Below are 18,642 nucleotides of genomic sequence, written 5' to 3' on the forward strand. Positions count from 1 at the left end.
ACGACACTTTTTGTGAAACGGATAAGGAATGAACTTAGGAAAAATTTATGTCTTAAGTTAGATCTTAGTCGTAAGTTAGTTTTGTGAAACTGGCCCCTGGTAAATAACATTGACCATAGATAAGCTCCGCCCACATTCAGTGATCCGTGGAGCAACCGTACGGCGTTTTTTGGATTTTTTTTTGGGGGGGGGGGGGTCTTTAAACGTCTTATGCTTTCAACAAGCTCTAGTAAGACTTATGTTACTTTCTGGCGTTTGTCTGTACCGTATGATTAGCCGGTGCAAACCTAGGATTTTTTTTAACACGGCACAATTCGTGCCCATGGGAATTCTAACAGACTGTTGGAAGATCTGATCACCAAAGACCACGAAGATATAGTCAGTGAGGAACTCCAGTATATCTTTTATTTCAACTTCAGAGTACTTGTGCGTGGAATCAGAGTGGTGTTTAACAAACTAATTTTTTGGATGACATCACCAGATAATCTATTTGCGTTTTCCATTTTTGTTGAAGAAGCAACTGTCTACGATGTCAAAAAGTCTTTGCGATTTCAAGTTTACTAAAAGTTTTTTAGAATCCACATTTGATTTACACCACTTCTTACATATGTGGTCGCACAGTACTTTCACAGCTGTTAATATTTTCATGAGGAGCAAAGATAGGGGCTTGGTAGAACACTTACTGGATCCAGCAATGTATCTTTATTTGTAAGGGTTTTTATGAGGTTTAGGAATCCAGGTACGGTAACTCACATTCACCCGATCCATTGACTGGGATATTAAATGTGTCTAAAACTGAAGCATGGTTTTAAAGAATTTGAAAGGACAGTTGGAGTATAAGTACGATTGCCAAAAGTGGAATTAATGTCAAGTTCGTTTAAAATACAGCTGTGATAATGAGCCTCACACACAAAGACAATGTTGTTACAAGCTTTGTCAGCTGAAACCAAAACATATTCCTCAGGTAACCTATCTAATTCTATTATCACTTCTGGAAACAGAAGGATAGATGGTACGTACTTTTGTTTTTAAAATATGTCTAATGTGGGATTTTAAATATTCCTCTCATACTTTTAACCCATTCTGACAATGTATCAAGTTCTTTTTGATATTTAGCTCATCGTCTGGCATAATCCTCGACAGAATTCATAATAGAGATGATGTTCTGTCGCTAACTGAAAGACCAAGATTCTTTGTATTTAGGACTATTTAGAATAAGTGATTTGAGGTCCTCATTTTTCAACTATATTAACATCAGTAATGATATGTCTAATTGGACGATAGTTGAAAGAAGAACAAGAACACGTAGGTGGATTAAGTATAAGATGGTCTATATCTAGGCACTGCAAAGTTTATTTATAATTAAAAACTTTGGATACAATAGTAGAAGTATATTTGTAGGAAATACTGGGTTTAGACCTGAAGTTGAAATAAGTTGGAATACACGACTGAACTGTTTTATGGCGAAGAATGTTGCTTATGTTGACGTCATATATTCCTTTGTTTGTAAATGATCTAATTTGTTGGTTGGTCGAATACTGTCGGACATGTTTCATACCAATTGTTAGCCCCTTCTTTGCATACATATATTGACTACGATTACTCCATTTATCTGATCGAGTTAAATGGTGAATGACGGGTGTGACAGGTCAGCAGAGAGTGCTTACTCCTCTTAGGGACCTGATCCCACCTCTAGTGTGTCCAGAAGTCCGTGTTTGTTCTATTCATGATTTTGTCAATCTGATTAAAATCATATCATTTGATCCGCCCACGTAGATCGCTACACAAGGATCTGAAGTAATCCAATAGAGGGTCACGTCCACATGACCTTTCGTTCCAAACATCGATCAATAATCACATTGTGCCATAAAGATAACGACGTTCGAGTTCATTCGTAAAGAAATCACAGTAACCTCTCCCCCACGGAGTTTGTTCCACACTATAAAACTGTATGTGCTCGCCTGAGGATTTTCAACACTTTCACAACAGTACCTTATTTATTCGGGTCAAACGTACGAGATAAAATGCAACCAAATAGGGTCAATTGTCAACTACGATTCATGCATGAATAGCGTTGGGTACGATTTGAATGCAGCTGTTGAAGTGGTGTTTGGAAAATCTTCCTTGCCAATTATTGATACATGAAGAAAGCACTTTCTCACTGTGCCGTTTATCTCCAAGGATTCTTTAACTGTTGTACCGACCTAAAATGTCTGGCACACATCTGTATCGGTACTTTCAACAATGTCGAGGTTTAAAACACTGCTAATCAAGTATTTTCTTTCGTCGGTCAATTATAATTTTCTATCCAAGAAGTTTTATTTTTTATTTCCACTCCATCGGAGATTTTTAACTGGTTGAATAAAATAAAACCGCGCCGAATGCAGATATTGTTTACATGTATTTATTAAAGGTGGAATAACACGTGTTCGTGTTTATTTATACGTGTAATCTATTGGTTGTAATGCTGGTCACCTTGTCAGGTGACATTTAAATATTCATAGCACGGGTTTTAACTGACCGCTGTTAGCGCGGAAAGATTTATAGCCATTCGAAGGCTCTTTTTTTACTCTCTCTATGACACGTAATATGGGCGATTCGGGTGACGAGCTGACTTTAGATACTGATAGATTGACAAAAGAAAACACAGGAGGGAATTCTACACTGGAAGTCTCAGATATTGTCAAATTATTTACGGGAGTTATACAGTCCCAATTTAAAACTTTCTCGGGACAATTAAAAGCCGAGCAGTCAGAGTCGATTTCAAAGAAGCTAAAAGAAAATTCTCTGCACAAGATCAAGTCCGAAGGATGGAAAACCGTCAACGAATATCAGTGTAACGAAATCGCAGACAACTCTGATGATGAAAAGAAGATCCGCAGTGATGAAAACAGGGCCCTCAGACACCAAAAGCAGAACAAGAGATTTCAGCCTTATGGGACGCAAAAAACACCAGCAGCAGCGGGATCTCCAGCTCAATTGGCTTTTCCTGGGGCTTCTAATACTTTTCAACCCTTTCCTGCGTTTCAACAGCAGCAACAACAGCCATTTCTCTACGGCCAGGGCAGAAACAAGCAGTCAAGGAGACAGCCTATGCCGTACGACGTTTGTTTCAACCGTTTCGCAACAGGGCACTGGAAGTCCAACTGCCCAAAGGGAAAGGCCACTCAAAGTCAATGATAAGTATACAGGTTGTTTGACTTGTGTTGTTGAAAAGAGTAAAACGGAATGCGGTATAAAACATAGTCTAAAAAGGCATTACAGTAAATGGGAGGAAATAGGGGCTTTTCAATATATTTTGAAAATAGTACATTCTGGTTATGAAATTCCTTTTGTCTCCATACCACCGTCTATGAATTTTAGAAATAATAAATCTGCACAAATTAACGCTGATTTTGTCACATCAGAAATATCTCAGTTAATTAAGGCGGGTTGTGTCGTAGAAGTTACAAACAAACCATATATTGTAAGTCCTCTCAGCGTAGCAGAAAACAGGTCGAAAAAGAGATTGATACTAGATTTGAGTAGACTGAATAATTATGTGAGATATGAAAAAATAAAGTTTGAAGATTGGAAAACAGCCATCGATTATTTTGAAAAAGATTGTTATTGCAAAAAATTTGATCTTAAATCCGGTTACCATCATATAGATATATCTGATAGTTTCCAAACATATCTCGGGTTCTCATGGAATGACAAGTTTTATTGTTATACCGTGCTTCCGTTTGGTTTGTCATCCGCTCCATTTATTTTTACGAAATGTCTAAGACCTATTGTTAAATTCTGGAGAAAAAGGGGAATTAAAATAGTTCTTTACCTAGATGACGGTTTCGTATTCGCATCATCTAAACATGAATGTTTGTCAGTTTCTGAATTCATCAAAAGTAGTTTATCAGAATTTGGGCTACTTATCAATATTGAAAAATCAGTATTTTATCCAACTCAGAATTTAGAATGGTTAGGAATTTTGTGGGATTCAAAGTCTTTTTCTATTTCAGTGCCCAAAAGACGTCTTGACGACACAGTTGCTTCTTTACAGCAATTGGTGAAGTGTTTTCCTAAAGTGACGGCGAGACAATTGGCGAGAGTTGTGGAAAAAATAATGTCAATGTCACCAGTTATGGGTAACATATGTAGCATTATGACAAGATTCTCTTCTATAGAGATACACTGTAGCAATTAGAAAGTCATGGGACGAAAATATTGTATTTACGCATAAGAATGAGGTTCTAAATGAATGTAATTTTTGGCTACAATGTATACATTCAGAAAAAAACACGATATTTACACACGCCGATTAAGAAAAGTGTCATTATTTACTCTGACGCAAGTAGTTCCGCTTCAGGAGCTTACACGGTTGAAGCTGATTCAAAAACGTTTCACTTAATGTGGAAAGAGTTTGAGAGGAGTATGAGCTCTACGTGGAGAGAGCTTAGAGCGATTGAGTTAGCTTTAGCTTCCTTTAAAGATAGTTTGGTGAACAAAGAAGTAAAATGGTTCACTGATAATCAGAGTTGCGTAAAAATTGTTAAGTCGGGTAGTATGAAACATCATTTACAATCCCTTGCTTATAATATTTTCAAGATGTGTGTAGAGCAAAAAATTTCAATTGACATTCAATGGATTCCCAGACTAGAAAATGAGAAAGCGGATTTTCTGAGCAATATCATAGATCATGATGATTGGGGTGTTACCGTAACGTTTTTTGACTTTGTTAACAGCTTGTTTGGGCCTTTTACTGTTGACAGATTTGCAAATTATAATAACTGCAAGCTGGAACGGTATAATTCAAAATTTTGGAATCCTGGCTCAGAAGCCATCGACTGTTTTACCCAAAACTGGGAACACGAAAACAATTGGTTAGTACCCCAAATTTACTTGGTCGTCCGAGCTATTAAACATCTAATTGTCTGCAAAGCTTTTGGGGTCTTAATTGTTCCAAACTGGCCCTCTGCCGTTTTTTGGCCGTTTATCTTTGATAAAGATACGATATATAGATGGTATGTTAAAGATGCTTTGTTGTTTAATGAATGTACAGACATACTTATTCAGGGTAATAACAAAACATGTTTGTTTGGGTCTAAATATTTTACGTCTGGAATACTGTCAATTAAGTTGGATGCAAGGAATGCTCAAGTTTCTGTTGACGAATTCATGATGGGTTCGGTATAGAAATGTAGATATGTTTTTGGGTGTATTGCAGATGAGCTTGGTCCTGGTACACCAGATTGTTTTATTGGTTAGATGTATTGCAGATGATATTTGGTCCTGATACATCTATGTATATGTATTTGGTGTATTGCAGTTAATTAAGGATCCTGGTGCACCATATGTAGAACTTTTCTAGTTTTAAAATTAATTTTTGTATTCCGTTATATACATTTTTCAGATATATTTAAAACGGGAAGGTGGTCCGATAGTGTAAGGATTGAAGATCAGCGATTACAACAGCTACGGGACCTTTTACCAACTTTCTGTCTTAAATCAAGAGCAGGCAATACATGGAGTCAATACAGGTACGCATTCAATGCTTTCTGTCGATGGTGCGGCACTTTCTGCCGTCTATTTCTGCACTACCCGCAGCGGATGAACATGTGGCTCTATATTTAATTTCTATCGCTAAAGATTACAAATCATTAAACAAAATTCAACTAGCTACACATTCTATAAGTTGGGCCCATCAGTTAGCAGGACTAAAAGATCCATGTGAATCTGCGTTAGTGAAGTTAACAAAGGAGGGTGCGATAAGAGAGACTTCCAAGCCTGTTGTGAAGAAAGAACCAATTACACCAGATCATTTGAAATTATTGGCTAGGAGATACAAATCGAACAATTTGTATAAAATGCACACTTTATGTATGTGTTTGTTAGGTTTTGCAGGGTTCCTAAGATTTTCTGAGCTGGCAAATATTAAACTTAGTGATTTGTCATTTGATAATGTTTGCATGAGAATAAATATTGTCAAAAGTAAGACGGATGTTTATAAAGAAGGGCATGAGTTGTGTATTGCTAGAACTCATGGTGATACTTGTCCTGTTCATACTTTAGAAGAATACATTAAATTGTTGGATGTTGAAGTTAGTTCCTCAGAATATTTATTCAGATCTTTGACATTCTGTAAAAATACTAATACATATAAGATTAGGAGAGATAATCGCCCTCTGTCTTATACGAGGGCACGAGAAATCGTTTTGGATGCTTTTGGAGAAGTAGGGTTAGATAAGAGCAAGTTTGGTCTTCATAGCCTACGGTCGGGCGGGGCAACATCAGCTGCAGCAGCTGGTATTAGTGACAGATTGTTTAAAAAGCATGGGCGGTGGCGGTCAGAAAAAGCTAAGGATGGCTATGTGAGAGAAAACATTAACGATAAACTATCAGTTACCAAAAAATTTAGGTATTTAAAGTTTCATATTCAAATTATTTTCTATATCGCTCTTCTTTGTCTTTCGAAATAATTAAACTGCACTATCAGAGCGCTTCACATCCTATTATACGTGTTTGTGTTTATTTTATAAATTATTTATGTTCGTTTGAGTGGAACGAATAAGAACATAAATTACATGTTTTGACAAGTGTGCTGCCATTCTCTTCCACAGAGTTATCGGTCCTTTCTCTCCTTCATACATACATCAACGGGTGTATTCGTTTGGTCGGGTGGAGATCTACACGAGGGATCCCAACTTGCTCGTTTGCAGCTCGGAGATCTCCAGTAGATCTCTTTCGTCTACTTCTCAAATAGAGAGTAGAAACTGGAGACGTACTGGTGATCTCCTGGACCAGTTGTAGAGATGGCAAACAAATGTGGTGACATGTATAAGGGAGAGGAAGGACCGATAATTCTGTCGAAGAGAATGGTGTGCTGCCTCCAATCATGGGCGCAGTCATCTTTAACATATTGAAATATTGAAATGGACACAAGGGTTGATGGGGAAACATCGCTGGCAGAATCTGACAGCGTGTATTTGATTGGCTTAACGAAAGGTCATGCAGACGTAACCCTCTATTAAAGTAACACTAGTCATAAAAAACAGAAGAGTTGAGTTCCTGTATAAATTAATTTGATTGGGCAGTAAGTTTGAATCATTATTCATGAGAATGATTGAAAATTTGTAATAAGAAAATATATCATGTTAAATTCAGTATTACGGACATCTGTATAGAAACTAAATATTTACTGGTTTTAAGGATGTTTTTGTTTAAATAATCCACTATCCGTCCCATTCAAAATTTTTCATTGATGAAGAGTAGTCACCAAGATTAGGTAAATAAATTTTGACCACTGTACGTACATACGTCTCGATGTTCAGTCTAATTTCAATAAACAGGTGCACTTTTATATAGGGAGAATAGTGACACAATAATATTTCAACATTTCTGCTTTAACAATTCTGTTCAAACCTTTTCGTTTCTGTTCTAATTTCATTCCTATATACTATGGACAAAAATTTACTATTCTATAAATAAAATGAAGCAAAAGTCAGAGTGATAAGAACCAAAACATACACATGGAAACCCCCAATCTACTTAAACAGTAGAGCTATTTTTCATCCGGTTTCCCAATAAATCAATATGATATTTTGCAAATAACTTCTTAGAAATAACTTAGTTTTACATTCGGATTTATTTCTATTTTGATATCCCGATCTGAACATGGATTGAATAGTTATCAATTCATTTTAAACTGGAATTACAAACTATGTAAAAACTTACAAAAATAAAATCGTTAGATAGTAGACCAACTAGAAAAATGAAAAGGCGAAGATAACGAACAGTGATCAATTTCATGAAGAAAGAATAAGGACAAACACGGACTCCTGGATACAAAAGAGGTAGGAGCAGGTGCTTAGGAGGAGTAAGCGTCCCATCTTGACCAGTCAAACCCTCCGTGAGCCCTATATTTTTATTAGGTAAATGGAGTAATCCGTAGTCAAATCTGTATGTAAAGAACGGCCTAATAACTGGTAACACGTCAGACAGCATGCGATCCAATGATAGTTTGTATTGGCAAATCAGATCATTATAACGAACATAGAATTTGCGAAATATTGACTTTAAACGAAAATGTTTAAACCTATGTAACATCAACTTAGTTGTCAGTAGATTGTCTCGATTTAAAAATTGATCATACGCAGAACATGCTCTCGCGTAGCGAATCAGTTGAGAGACATAAACACCATATGCAGGTAATAGTGGAATATTGCTGCGCAAATATAGAAAGCTGACAATGGAGAAGCTGAAGTCATCTCGATTGTCATAAAGTTGTGTTGTTAATTTAATTTACGTAACGAAATATAATTAATCCAAAATTACCCGAAGCAAAATGTTAAAAGAAAATTATAGAATTAAAATTATGTACTGAAATAAAAATGTTAAATTAAATACTTAAAATAAATAAAATAAAACCATACTCAGAAACATAATTGTTAAAATATACATATATAGAATGAAAATTATAAATAGGCACAGAAATGTTAAAATCAAGTGTAAATATACAATTGTGGCACTGAAATACCTCCATAATTATTTTTTATCGTGCCTTCGTATCTTTCATCTCTACTGATACTCAAACTTGGGACCTCCTTACACAACCACTACGCTATCGTGACTGGTTTTACGGACCTGAATGTTATTTTACACAAACAATTAAACATCTGGCCTGTATTGATTAGACAAGGTTTGGGATTCCTTCGTAGATCGAGAAATAGCCGCTGACACAATTGTTGTTCCGTACTTACATGCATGCACACCTCTTGTGGCATCATTCCCCCCGACATTATGGCACGTGCAACACACATTCGTCCCTCCCGTGTACCAGTGGACAGAGGGTGGGCGTGGGTCGTGGTCTTAGGTCAGTTCTATCGTTATCTGTATCTAAATGTTTTATTATCATTTTCCTGTGTTATTTATTTCAATAATCTGAAATTTGTATTAATTCACCCGTCCTAGAAGGAAAATTGGGTGCAATTGATGCCGCTATCTAGAGTTCGAATATAAAATAGGTAATATGCATTGAAGTAATTGTGCATTTTGTAGGTAGGGCCTTTATAATGTTACACAATATTGTACATCCAGTCTGCATTCCATATATCGTGTTAACATTGCCGACGGTGAAAAATGTCAACATCGGTTGTGCGTTACTAAATCAAAAATGATATTTTGTATGATGAACCGTGTCTTCTATATTTGATGTTTAAATGAAAAATTGTTGGTTTGCTGTGATCAAATTCTGTTCTACATACATTTATAATCAATATACAAAGAGATTGGTAACAAGTTCTAGCAACTTACAATGTCTTCACCTTATGTTATAATCCATAGATTGTAATTGACATTTTTTTTTATGTTCTTGTTCATATATACCACTTGTTTATATTATTAATCAATATTGTAATCATATGACAACTGTATTATCAGAAACACTATAGAAATCCCTATTCGCCATTTTTTACCTATGAATACACTCATTGCATCGAAACTTTTTAATTGCAAACAAACTTTACAATGCCTAGATATAAACCATTTTATACGAAATCCTTATAATGTTTTTGTTCTTTCAACTATAGTCCAGCTGGACATGTCATTATTTGTGGTGTAAATATTGTTGAGAATGGTTACCTAAAGTCACTTATTTCAAAAGGTCCGAAATCGAGAGAATCCGATTTTTCAAATGGCAACAGAACTTCATCTCTGTTATGAATACTGTTGACGATTATGGCAGACGATGAGCTAAATATGAAGAAGAATTTGACACCTTGTCAGTATAAGAGGAATATTAAAATTTCGTATAAAACAAAACAAAAATGCGTACCATCTGTCATTCTGTGTTTGGTAAGTCAGAAGTGATTAAAGAATTAGATGAAATGTAAAGATAACGAATAGTGATCAATCTCATAACTCCCACAAGGAATACAAAATAGATAGTTAGGCAAACACGGATCCCTGGATTCACCAGAGGAGTAAGCGTCCCCTGTCGACCGGCCCTATATCTTGATCAGGTAAACAGGGATATCCGTAGTCAAAATCAGTGTACCAAGAACGGCCTAACAATCGGTATGAAACACGTCAGACAGTATTTGACCCGATAGGTTACATTAGGGATGTGTTTTGGTTCAAGCTGACAAAGCTTGTAACAACATATCTTTTTTGAAAGGTTCATTATGAAAACTGTATTGGAAACGAACTTGGCTTTAATTCCACAGTAATTCAACTTATCTTCCAATTGCCCTTTCTGAGGACAAAATTCTTCTAATAGTTGTCAGTTTCAGTTAATGTCTAATCGACCTGTACTGGATTCCGAAACTTCACAAAAACCCTTAAAAACGTAGCTATATTGCTGGACCCAGTAAATGTTCTACCAAGCCCCTATCTTTGCTCCTCACAGAAATATCCACTCCTTTGATGTAGAGACCTAAGATGAATTGTATTACAATATATGCCAGAAGTGTGTATATCAAATGTGGATTCTAAACAATTCTACAAAGGACTTTTAGTAAGTTTGAAATTACAAGCTTTTCCCAAATCAAGAGCATCAAAAAGTATAACTTTTCAGCAGTTCACACCTTACAATAAACTGAAGACTAGACTGACTTCATAGACAGCTGCTTTCTCAATAAAAACGGAAATATTCATATATTGTGATCAGTCATTTATAAATTTCTTTGTTAAACACCATTCTGATTCTACACGCAAGTACATGCACTTGAAAACATTGATTATCATAGCAATTTCCTACTGGAATACATATTGTCTTATCCATTCAAACTGTTTAACAGTTATTTACCTTGTTTGACATTTTTCTTTTAAAGCTTTAAAACCTAAGATTGATTGATTGAATATTGTTTAACGTCCCTCTCGAGAATATTTCACCCATATGGAGACATCACCACTGCCGGTGAAGGGCTGCAAAATTTAGGCCTATGCTCGGCGCTTATGGCCTTTGAGCAGGGAGGGATCTTTATCGTGCCACACCTGCTGTGACACGGGGTCTCGGTTTTTGTGGTCTCATCCGAAGGACCGCCCCATTTAGTCGCCTCCTACGACAAGCAAGGGGGTACTGAGGACCTATTCTAGCCCTGATCCCCACGGGACTTTAAAACCTAAGAATTCTCGTTAAAGGACACATCTCATGTTTTCAAAGTATACAACATTACATGCATTTCGTCTTCTTTATGCTTATAGTAATTAGTTCTAATAGTTCGTTCGCCGAAATTTTGCGATAATTAACCACAATACAGACTTAAATCTAAGCCCCGATTTCAAAAAGTCTAGTTAATTAGGTAGGTAGTCACGTGGTACAGTGACGTCACATGCGCCCTTCGGATTGTGAAAGTACTGTGAGATATTATTAAAAACTCAACTTTTAGGAGCCTAATTTATTTACCATGGGCAACATTTAAATCGATGTTGACAAATTGTCCGAGTGTTATATGTGTTCGCCACCAGTGCACACATATAACGATATAAATACCCAAATATAGCGAGTAAATCGTGTATGAAATCGGCAATATTGTGAGTAAATAATGTTTATATGGGTCGCTGTCTACAAACTGTTTGATGATGTTATTCCTTTATACATCTGTAATTGGCGCTGTTTTTCTAAAATAAACAATGCAATCATTATTTATTTTTGGATTAGACAAATTATGATACGTTAAATTGTTGACAACTAGGCCCTATGCCAAGCTATTGTCACGAGTGCATTTCGAAAAGAAAGAAAGACAACACACACACAAATCAATAAAAATATTCAAATTTAAAGTGGTAGTCACATTATTTTATTTTGATAAAGCAATATTATTACTAGTTTTGAATTGTGATCTGCACGTCTTTAGGAAGTACGAAGTGGGAGCACGGCGTTATATAGCCTACTGACGCACTGATGCTACGAGTTCTATAGGGAAATAATTTTATAATTCAATTTAAAGTTAGGAAATACAATATTCTATTATTTGTATAATTAAAAGTTCAATTATTTTGTATCTTTAATTTTTGTTGTTGTAAATCTACCAGTTGGTAGAAGTTACATTGTATCGTCGATATATGTTGTTACAAGGTGAAGGTCAGTTGATCCGAGTGTGTATTGAATTTGAAGAGCAAAACAGAATGTATGCTATAGACCTACCAGTGCTTATAGCTTCGATATATCCATTTTCTCACAGTTTATCAGGGTCTCTGTCCAAGCGGTTTTTGAAAAGGTGACTGGGTGTGTTTTTTAAGGTAAAGTTCTTGCTCCAACAAAAAAATTATCCACGTCTTTTTTCTCGTACCTTCCTTCGAAAAATTGAAAAATACTCAGTCTAAATCCTTTCTACCGACAACTAGTACACCCGAGCACGGCACAAAACATCTTAATGCATTATTATTTACAAGCCTTTAACGTGGTAATTGGTTTTTTGTTGATTAAATCTAATCTGTTTATGAAATGGCTAATAGATGTTTTCAAACCCGAGGGCGCATATGACGTCACACATAATGGCGCGTAAACTAGCCAAAGAAAATATGCATATCGCAAGATTTGAATTTCATCGCTTTCAAACTCGAAAACTACGCAAAATATTTCATTTAAAGCACATTTAAAGTAGTTTTAGGCATAAAAAGAGTTAATTTTGCTGAAAAAATGAAAAAGTTTAGAAACATGCGTTGTGTCCTTTAATAGCCTTGACTTTTAAAACACAGGTACCACATGCTGTGTTCGGCGTGTTTTCACAAACTAAACAGTGTCTAGGTTGGAATTTTATTTCAAACTCGACATATTGTGTGTTTCAATTATGGAAAAAAATCTAGATGGAAAACTTAACATTAAACCCCAAAAAACCAACCTTGTATCCTTGAGGGATTCGAACGCGGTCGTTAAAAAAAGTGACTTCTTTAAACTCTAAATTCTACGACCTTATCCACTGAACCAAGCAGTAGAACTTTAGTAATGGAAAATTAACGTACAGGTGAAGTTGAAAATGATATCAGTGAAATCGTTTCGATTTTTTGAAATTTATAAAACAAAATGCCCTCGTGAAACAAAATTTCAAAGCGACAGTGGTTTTTTTTTTTTTTTTTTTTCAGTGGAAAACTCGAAGAACATGTTCATGCTAAATTAATTTTGTTTCATGGAGGCAGTTTTTTCTGAAATTCGGGGATACCCCTCTATTTTAACGCCAAAAATCATAGAAATCGCTTATTGCTTTATTTAAACTCAAATTATTTTGGCTAATTCTTGTTACCGGTAATTCACGTCTTTTAAACTTATTTTCAAAAATGTTTGAATTAAGACATAAGTTCCAATTGATTTTATCATATATTTGAATATGTTTATTTCATCGACATCTCACGCAACACCTTTAAAGAAATTAAGGAGGTATGCTACACCATAGAAATTTGATGTAGATGAAAAGTGGAGGATATGTACAACAATATTTTGAAGTTGAAAATTTTCAAATTTATTTTATTTTGTCAAAAAATACAGTTTTAGTAGAAGGTAATCTGAAAAAAAATTTAAAACCCCTGCTGGACTCGAACTTGCGACCTACAGTTCACCAGTCGGTATGCTAACCTACTGAGCTACTCGGCTAGGTATTTAAATGGAAAGGAAAAGTCAAATATTGCTGATATCGATTTTTTCATCCATGTTTTTAAAGGAAGTCAGCCATTATGACGATGTAGAGTACTGCCTTAACATGAGACGTGCAACACCTTCTTTCATATAAACTATCACGGGGTCGAATGTTGTCTGACGTGCTTTATACAATATTGTTAGACCGTTCTTAACATATTGATTTTGACTACAGATTACTCTGTATGCCTGATGAAGATGTATGACTCTGTAAATTTGATAACCTTATTTTCTATTTTAAAACGTGAACCTCGTTTAGTGGTTATATATACATGTAAATTTATATTATCTCATTCAGGAACTTTTGGAAATATGGCCCTTGTCGTAGGAACGCTGAAGTCCTTCGGGGTGCTTCTGGTAGAGCTGTCACACAGATACAACGCTCCTGCAAGTGTGTTGGCTTCTTCACAATCTCTCTGTGGATGGCTGCATTTAGGACTTGGTAGGTATGCTAGCCACGCCCCCACTAATTTGATAGCGACGCCTCACCAGTATGATAGACACGTCACATCATTCTGCATACTCCTCTGTCAGCTGCTGGCAACACCCCTACCGACACGTTTCCTTGGTGACAGTCTCTTTGTGAAGGACTGCATTTCTGTCTTGGTACATGTACTGTAAGCAATATCTGCTAGCAAGTCCAAGTCTTTCTGCTGGACCCACCATGTCAGTCTGGGTATGAAAACAAAACACTTATTGGCTTGGATTCGGTCGATACATGTATATGATTTGTTTGACTTGTCAATAAATGGCTTTAACCAACTTTTGTCTTCAGGAATACACAGGTCTTTTTTTGCTCTCATTCCCATTCGCTATCTGTATTTGTAATGTTACGGTCACACAGTTTAATGTATTTGACCATTGACCATTTTTAATGATCTATGTTACAGCCCCAGTATCGAATAACCTCAGTCAGCGGTTCAGTTACCGCCGAGTGGTGTTTTTTGGTGGCGCTTTGTCAGCTCTAGGACTGATCGCCGCAGGATTTGTAACGGAGATTGAGTGGTTCTTTGTGACATATGGAGTCATTACAGGTAATTTATATCGCCTTCCCAAACATATAGTACGATGAGACCTATATTATTGAACAACATTTTCCTTTATATTTCAAGGGTGTGGTAACCCACAAATTTAGAGACCGATGATTGTAGTTTTTTGCAAAACCACGAAATATGATTTACACAATTTTTTTTGACACCATAGTGATGTTCGACAGTTGTAACAAAAAGCTGAAAACCTTCTAGTTTATAAGCTGAGTGATAAACATATAGTTTAACTACAATTTGTACATTGAACGGAAACATGCAACTTCTTGCAAATACATGTAAACACAATGCTGGTATTGTATTGCCAAAGAAGGTGTTCACCATTTTGAAAAGCAAACAAATATTAGCCATGCCATCTGCAGCACTTTATTCTTTTTATTCACAGGCATTGGGTTCGGTCTCGCCTTTGGACCCACCACGGTGTTTCCGGGTCTTTATCTTGACAAGAAGCTGCCATTGGGCCTTGGACTTAGTGCTGCAGGGTCGGGTTTGGGATCCTTCATATTCCCAAACCTGATGAGATATCTCATGGATGAATATTCTGTGTCTGGTTGTTTGCTTGTTATGGGAGGGATAGTGTTACACGTTTGTTTTTTCGCCCTTCTCTTACGACCTTTATCATACTGGGAAACAGGCAATGATATAACCATAGAAAAACACTATACTGAAAATAAAGATAAATGGACAAGTGATGTAGAGATGCAAATTCAAGATGAGGAAAGCAAAAAATTACTAACAGTGAAGAAGGGAAGTTTGAATGATATATGGAAAACAGGGACGGATTCTGGATCCATTACTAAACCAGGGCTCTCTCGAACACAATCGTTAACGTGGTTTTCAAATGTTATCAATAAGCAGCAAATGACATCTTCTTACAGTGACAACAGTGTATATTTCGAGAAGAAAAAAGTTGATCTGAAGTTTTCAAAAAAAAATTCTAGACAAAGGGTAGAAGCTGTTGAAGATCTGCTGAAGCCGCCAAATCCTTCTTTCATTAACTGGAAGATGCTTACTGACCCTTTGTTCATTCTAGTCACTATTGGTGTTTTCTTAGCCATTTTTGCTCATCACATCGTATTTAATTTCATTCCTCCTCTTGCAGACGAATTTGGGTTCACTGAATCCGAAGGAGCGCTATGTGTCTCGATCGTTGGATTAACGGATCTGATTGGCAGGGCTTCCAGTGGCGTCATAGGCAATACGTTCTTTACTCGACGAATCAAGCTTTACATCATTTGCCTTCTAGTGTTCGCCACGTGCACCATGATAGTGATTCATATCACAAATGTTTACATTTTTATTGTATTCTGCTGCTTGATTGGACTATCTACCGGGGGTTATGTCGGGGTCAAACTTTCGATGATCGCGGACGAACTGGGAAAAGAAAACTTGCCAACAGCCTGGGGATATATCGCTTTCTTTTCTTCCTTTTCCATCTTAATAAACCCCGTGATCTCAGGGAAATTCACGATAAACAACGTGCTTTCAGATGAAGTCATAATGAATAACCTGACCTCGGGTAAATTCACTATAAACGTGCTTTCAGGTGAATCCACAATAAACAACGTGCTCTCAGGTGAATTCATAATAAATAACCTGACCTCAGGTAAATTCATGATGAATAACTTAAAATCCAGCTGTGATGTCATTCTATTGTAATAGCGTTCTATTATTGTTCAGGAAAGGAAAGTTTCAGACAACTGCTTAATAATGTTCTATTGAGTTAAATATAATTTTTTAAATGAAAACGTTCCCATAATCCCCCTTCTCTGTCACTGTTTTAACAAAATGGAAAGAATAAATTTCATATTAAAACCTAAAGGCACAGATGAGAGTCGAACCCAAGACACGAGAGACAGAAGCTCTAGGATATTCACTGATCCACTGAGGGCGACGAAAACTTGAGAAAAATTAAACAATGGATGTTTTATATGACAAAACGAGTATTATGTAATTCTGACTCGCAGATATTAAATAGCATTTCTATAATTTATTGAAAGCATTTCCCAATACGAGTTATAAATATACTTAGATTTAAACTGGGGGTGGATTTGAAGTCGGCCAATGTCTTCGTTCCTCTCCATTCAATGGACCTCGGACCATTTAAGGCCTCTGCTCCATTACTTTTAATTAAGGAATGGAGAGGTACTCTGACATTAACCTATTTATAATCTCTGGTGAAGTCATGATGAATAACGTGATCTCGGGTAAATTCACGATAAATACTGTAATCTCGGGTAAATTCATGATAAATAACGTAATTTCAGGCAAATTCATGATAAATGACGTAATTACAGGTAAAATCCAGTGATTTAAAGTTGTAAATTTTCGAATCAGATGTATAATGTGATTTTTCAGTCATTATAGCAAACAAAAGTTAATTCTGAAAATGCAAATTTGAATTTCGTTACCCCTCTGTATTCATTATCTATTTAAGGAATCATTTTACAATACAATGAGCCACCTCTTATTTGATATCAAACAACTCGAGAAATTTTCTCCCAAAGCAATTCTATAGTCATTATGATGATCTAGTTTACCAATACAACCTATCATTGTGTTCAATGCTGTCTGACGTGTTTCATACTGATTGCTAGGTCGTTCTTGGCAGAATGAATTTGACTACGGATACCTCCATTTACCTGACCAAGACATAGGGCTCATGGCGGGTGTGACCGGTCGACAGGGGATGCTCACTCCTCCTTGGCACCTGATCCCACCTCTGGTATATCCAGGGTCCGTGTTTGCCTAACTCTTTATTTTGTATTCCTAATAGGAGTTATGAGATTGATCACTATTCGTTATCTTCGCCTTTCATTGATTACTTCGTCAATAAAATCCATATAAAATGGGTCTTTACGGAAATGAATGATTCAATGCAATAAGGTACTATCGGGTGTCAGACACTACCACATACATATATTAACTTTTAAAGTATGTGCAACTTCGCGATAGAATTGTAAAAGTGAATAATTACATAATTTTGATTTTATAGGTATTTTCATTCATTATTTGATTATGACCTTTATATTGATTCTTTTCATCGTTACATTTTTTGTTGTTCTATCTTTAGGTGCAATCAAAGATTCTTCTGGATCGTGGGTGAACGCATTCCGAATGTCCTCTGTTTCTGGATTTCTAAGTGCAGCGGTTCTCTTTACAGTACCGTACGTCCGAAAATGTTTAGAGAAGAAACGACAAAGGTCTTAAAATTTTGTTATATGATAATCTACGATGTTGTATGAAGAGCTGCCGTCCAGTTTTACTCAACATGTATGGGTGTACATTATCTGTTAGGGGTTTAAACAGTGGGAGGAAAGCGGACTGCGCAGAAAACACCCCGTGGGTCCAGTGTTTATATATCACTATAACACGAACAACCTGGATATTTCGCCATGCCAGTTATATCCTAAATTTTGTAATATATAGGTTTGTATGTCAACATGAAAGGTCGGTGCATTTATCAAGAATCATTGATACAAGTTAAAAACATTGGTAAATCATTAGATGTGAACATTTTCCTTTTATGAGAAGAAAATAGTCCTAATAAAAATGTGTACCAAAATATCTGTTCTTTTTATATATTTTTTGTTTTTATATTACTGATTTTATTTCGGAATATTAAAGCAATACAAGCTGTAACTGACTGAAAATAAATTAAAAAATAAAAGAACAAATAATCAACATATATGTGATTGAATATGTATAACTTGATAGAATCAAAGTGAATCTGAAGCAAGAAACCCGTCAAATCAGCAGAAAATATAGATTCATGAATCATTTTCATCCTGTCAGTAATTCCTGCTCGTAACCTCCGATGTACATTGACCTTTGAGGTCACCAGTTCGGAAAAAGCAAAAGAGAGGCACTGAGCACGTGTTAGATTTGTAAACAGTTTAACATGCCAATTTTATAGAAAATTCAAAATTTCATTTGAGTGGCACATTTGCGTAATTATTACCATTTTACACTTGCATAGTATTTCTAGTC

General features: G+C 35.9%; 1 protein-coding gene across 2 annotated transcripts; it reads left to right on the top strand.

Moving 5' to 3' along the window:
* The first annotated feature begins 2,893 nt into the window (after window positions 1–2,893).
* On the top strand, window positions 2,894–18,214 carry LOC125659456 (monocarboxylate transporter 9-like). Of its 2 annotated transcripts, XM_056149106.1 has the most exons (6): window positions 2,894–4,124; window positions 5,390–5,516; window positions 13,905–14,048; window positions 14,497–14,640; window positions 15,038–16,228; window positions 17,726–18,214. In XM_056149106.1, the coding sequence occupies exons 3-6, from the start codon at window positions 13,919–13,921 to the stop codon at window positions 17,860–17,862; spliced, it is 1,602 nt and encodes a 533-aa protein (XP_056005081.1). In that variant the 5' UTR covers window positions 2,894–4,124; window positions 5,390–5,516; window positions 13,905–13,918; the 3' UTR covers window positions 17,863–18,214. The 2 variants fall into 2 exon arrangements, with proteins under 2 accessions (XP_056005081.1, XP_056005080.1); XM_056149105.1 differs by lacking the exons at window positions 2,894–4,124; window positions 5,390–5,516 and adding an exon at window positions 8,566–8,848.
* Window positions 18,215–18,642: the final 428 nt, after the last annotated feature.

This window comes from Ostrea edulis, chromosome 9 (assembly GCF_947568905.1).
Source record: "Ostrea edulis chromosome 9, xbOstEdul1.1, whole genome shotgun sequence".
In the NCBI taxonomy this organism is placed as follows: Eukaryota; Metazoa; Mollusca; class Bivalvia; order Ostreida; family Ostreidae; genus Ostrea; species Ostrea edulis.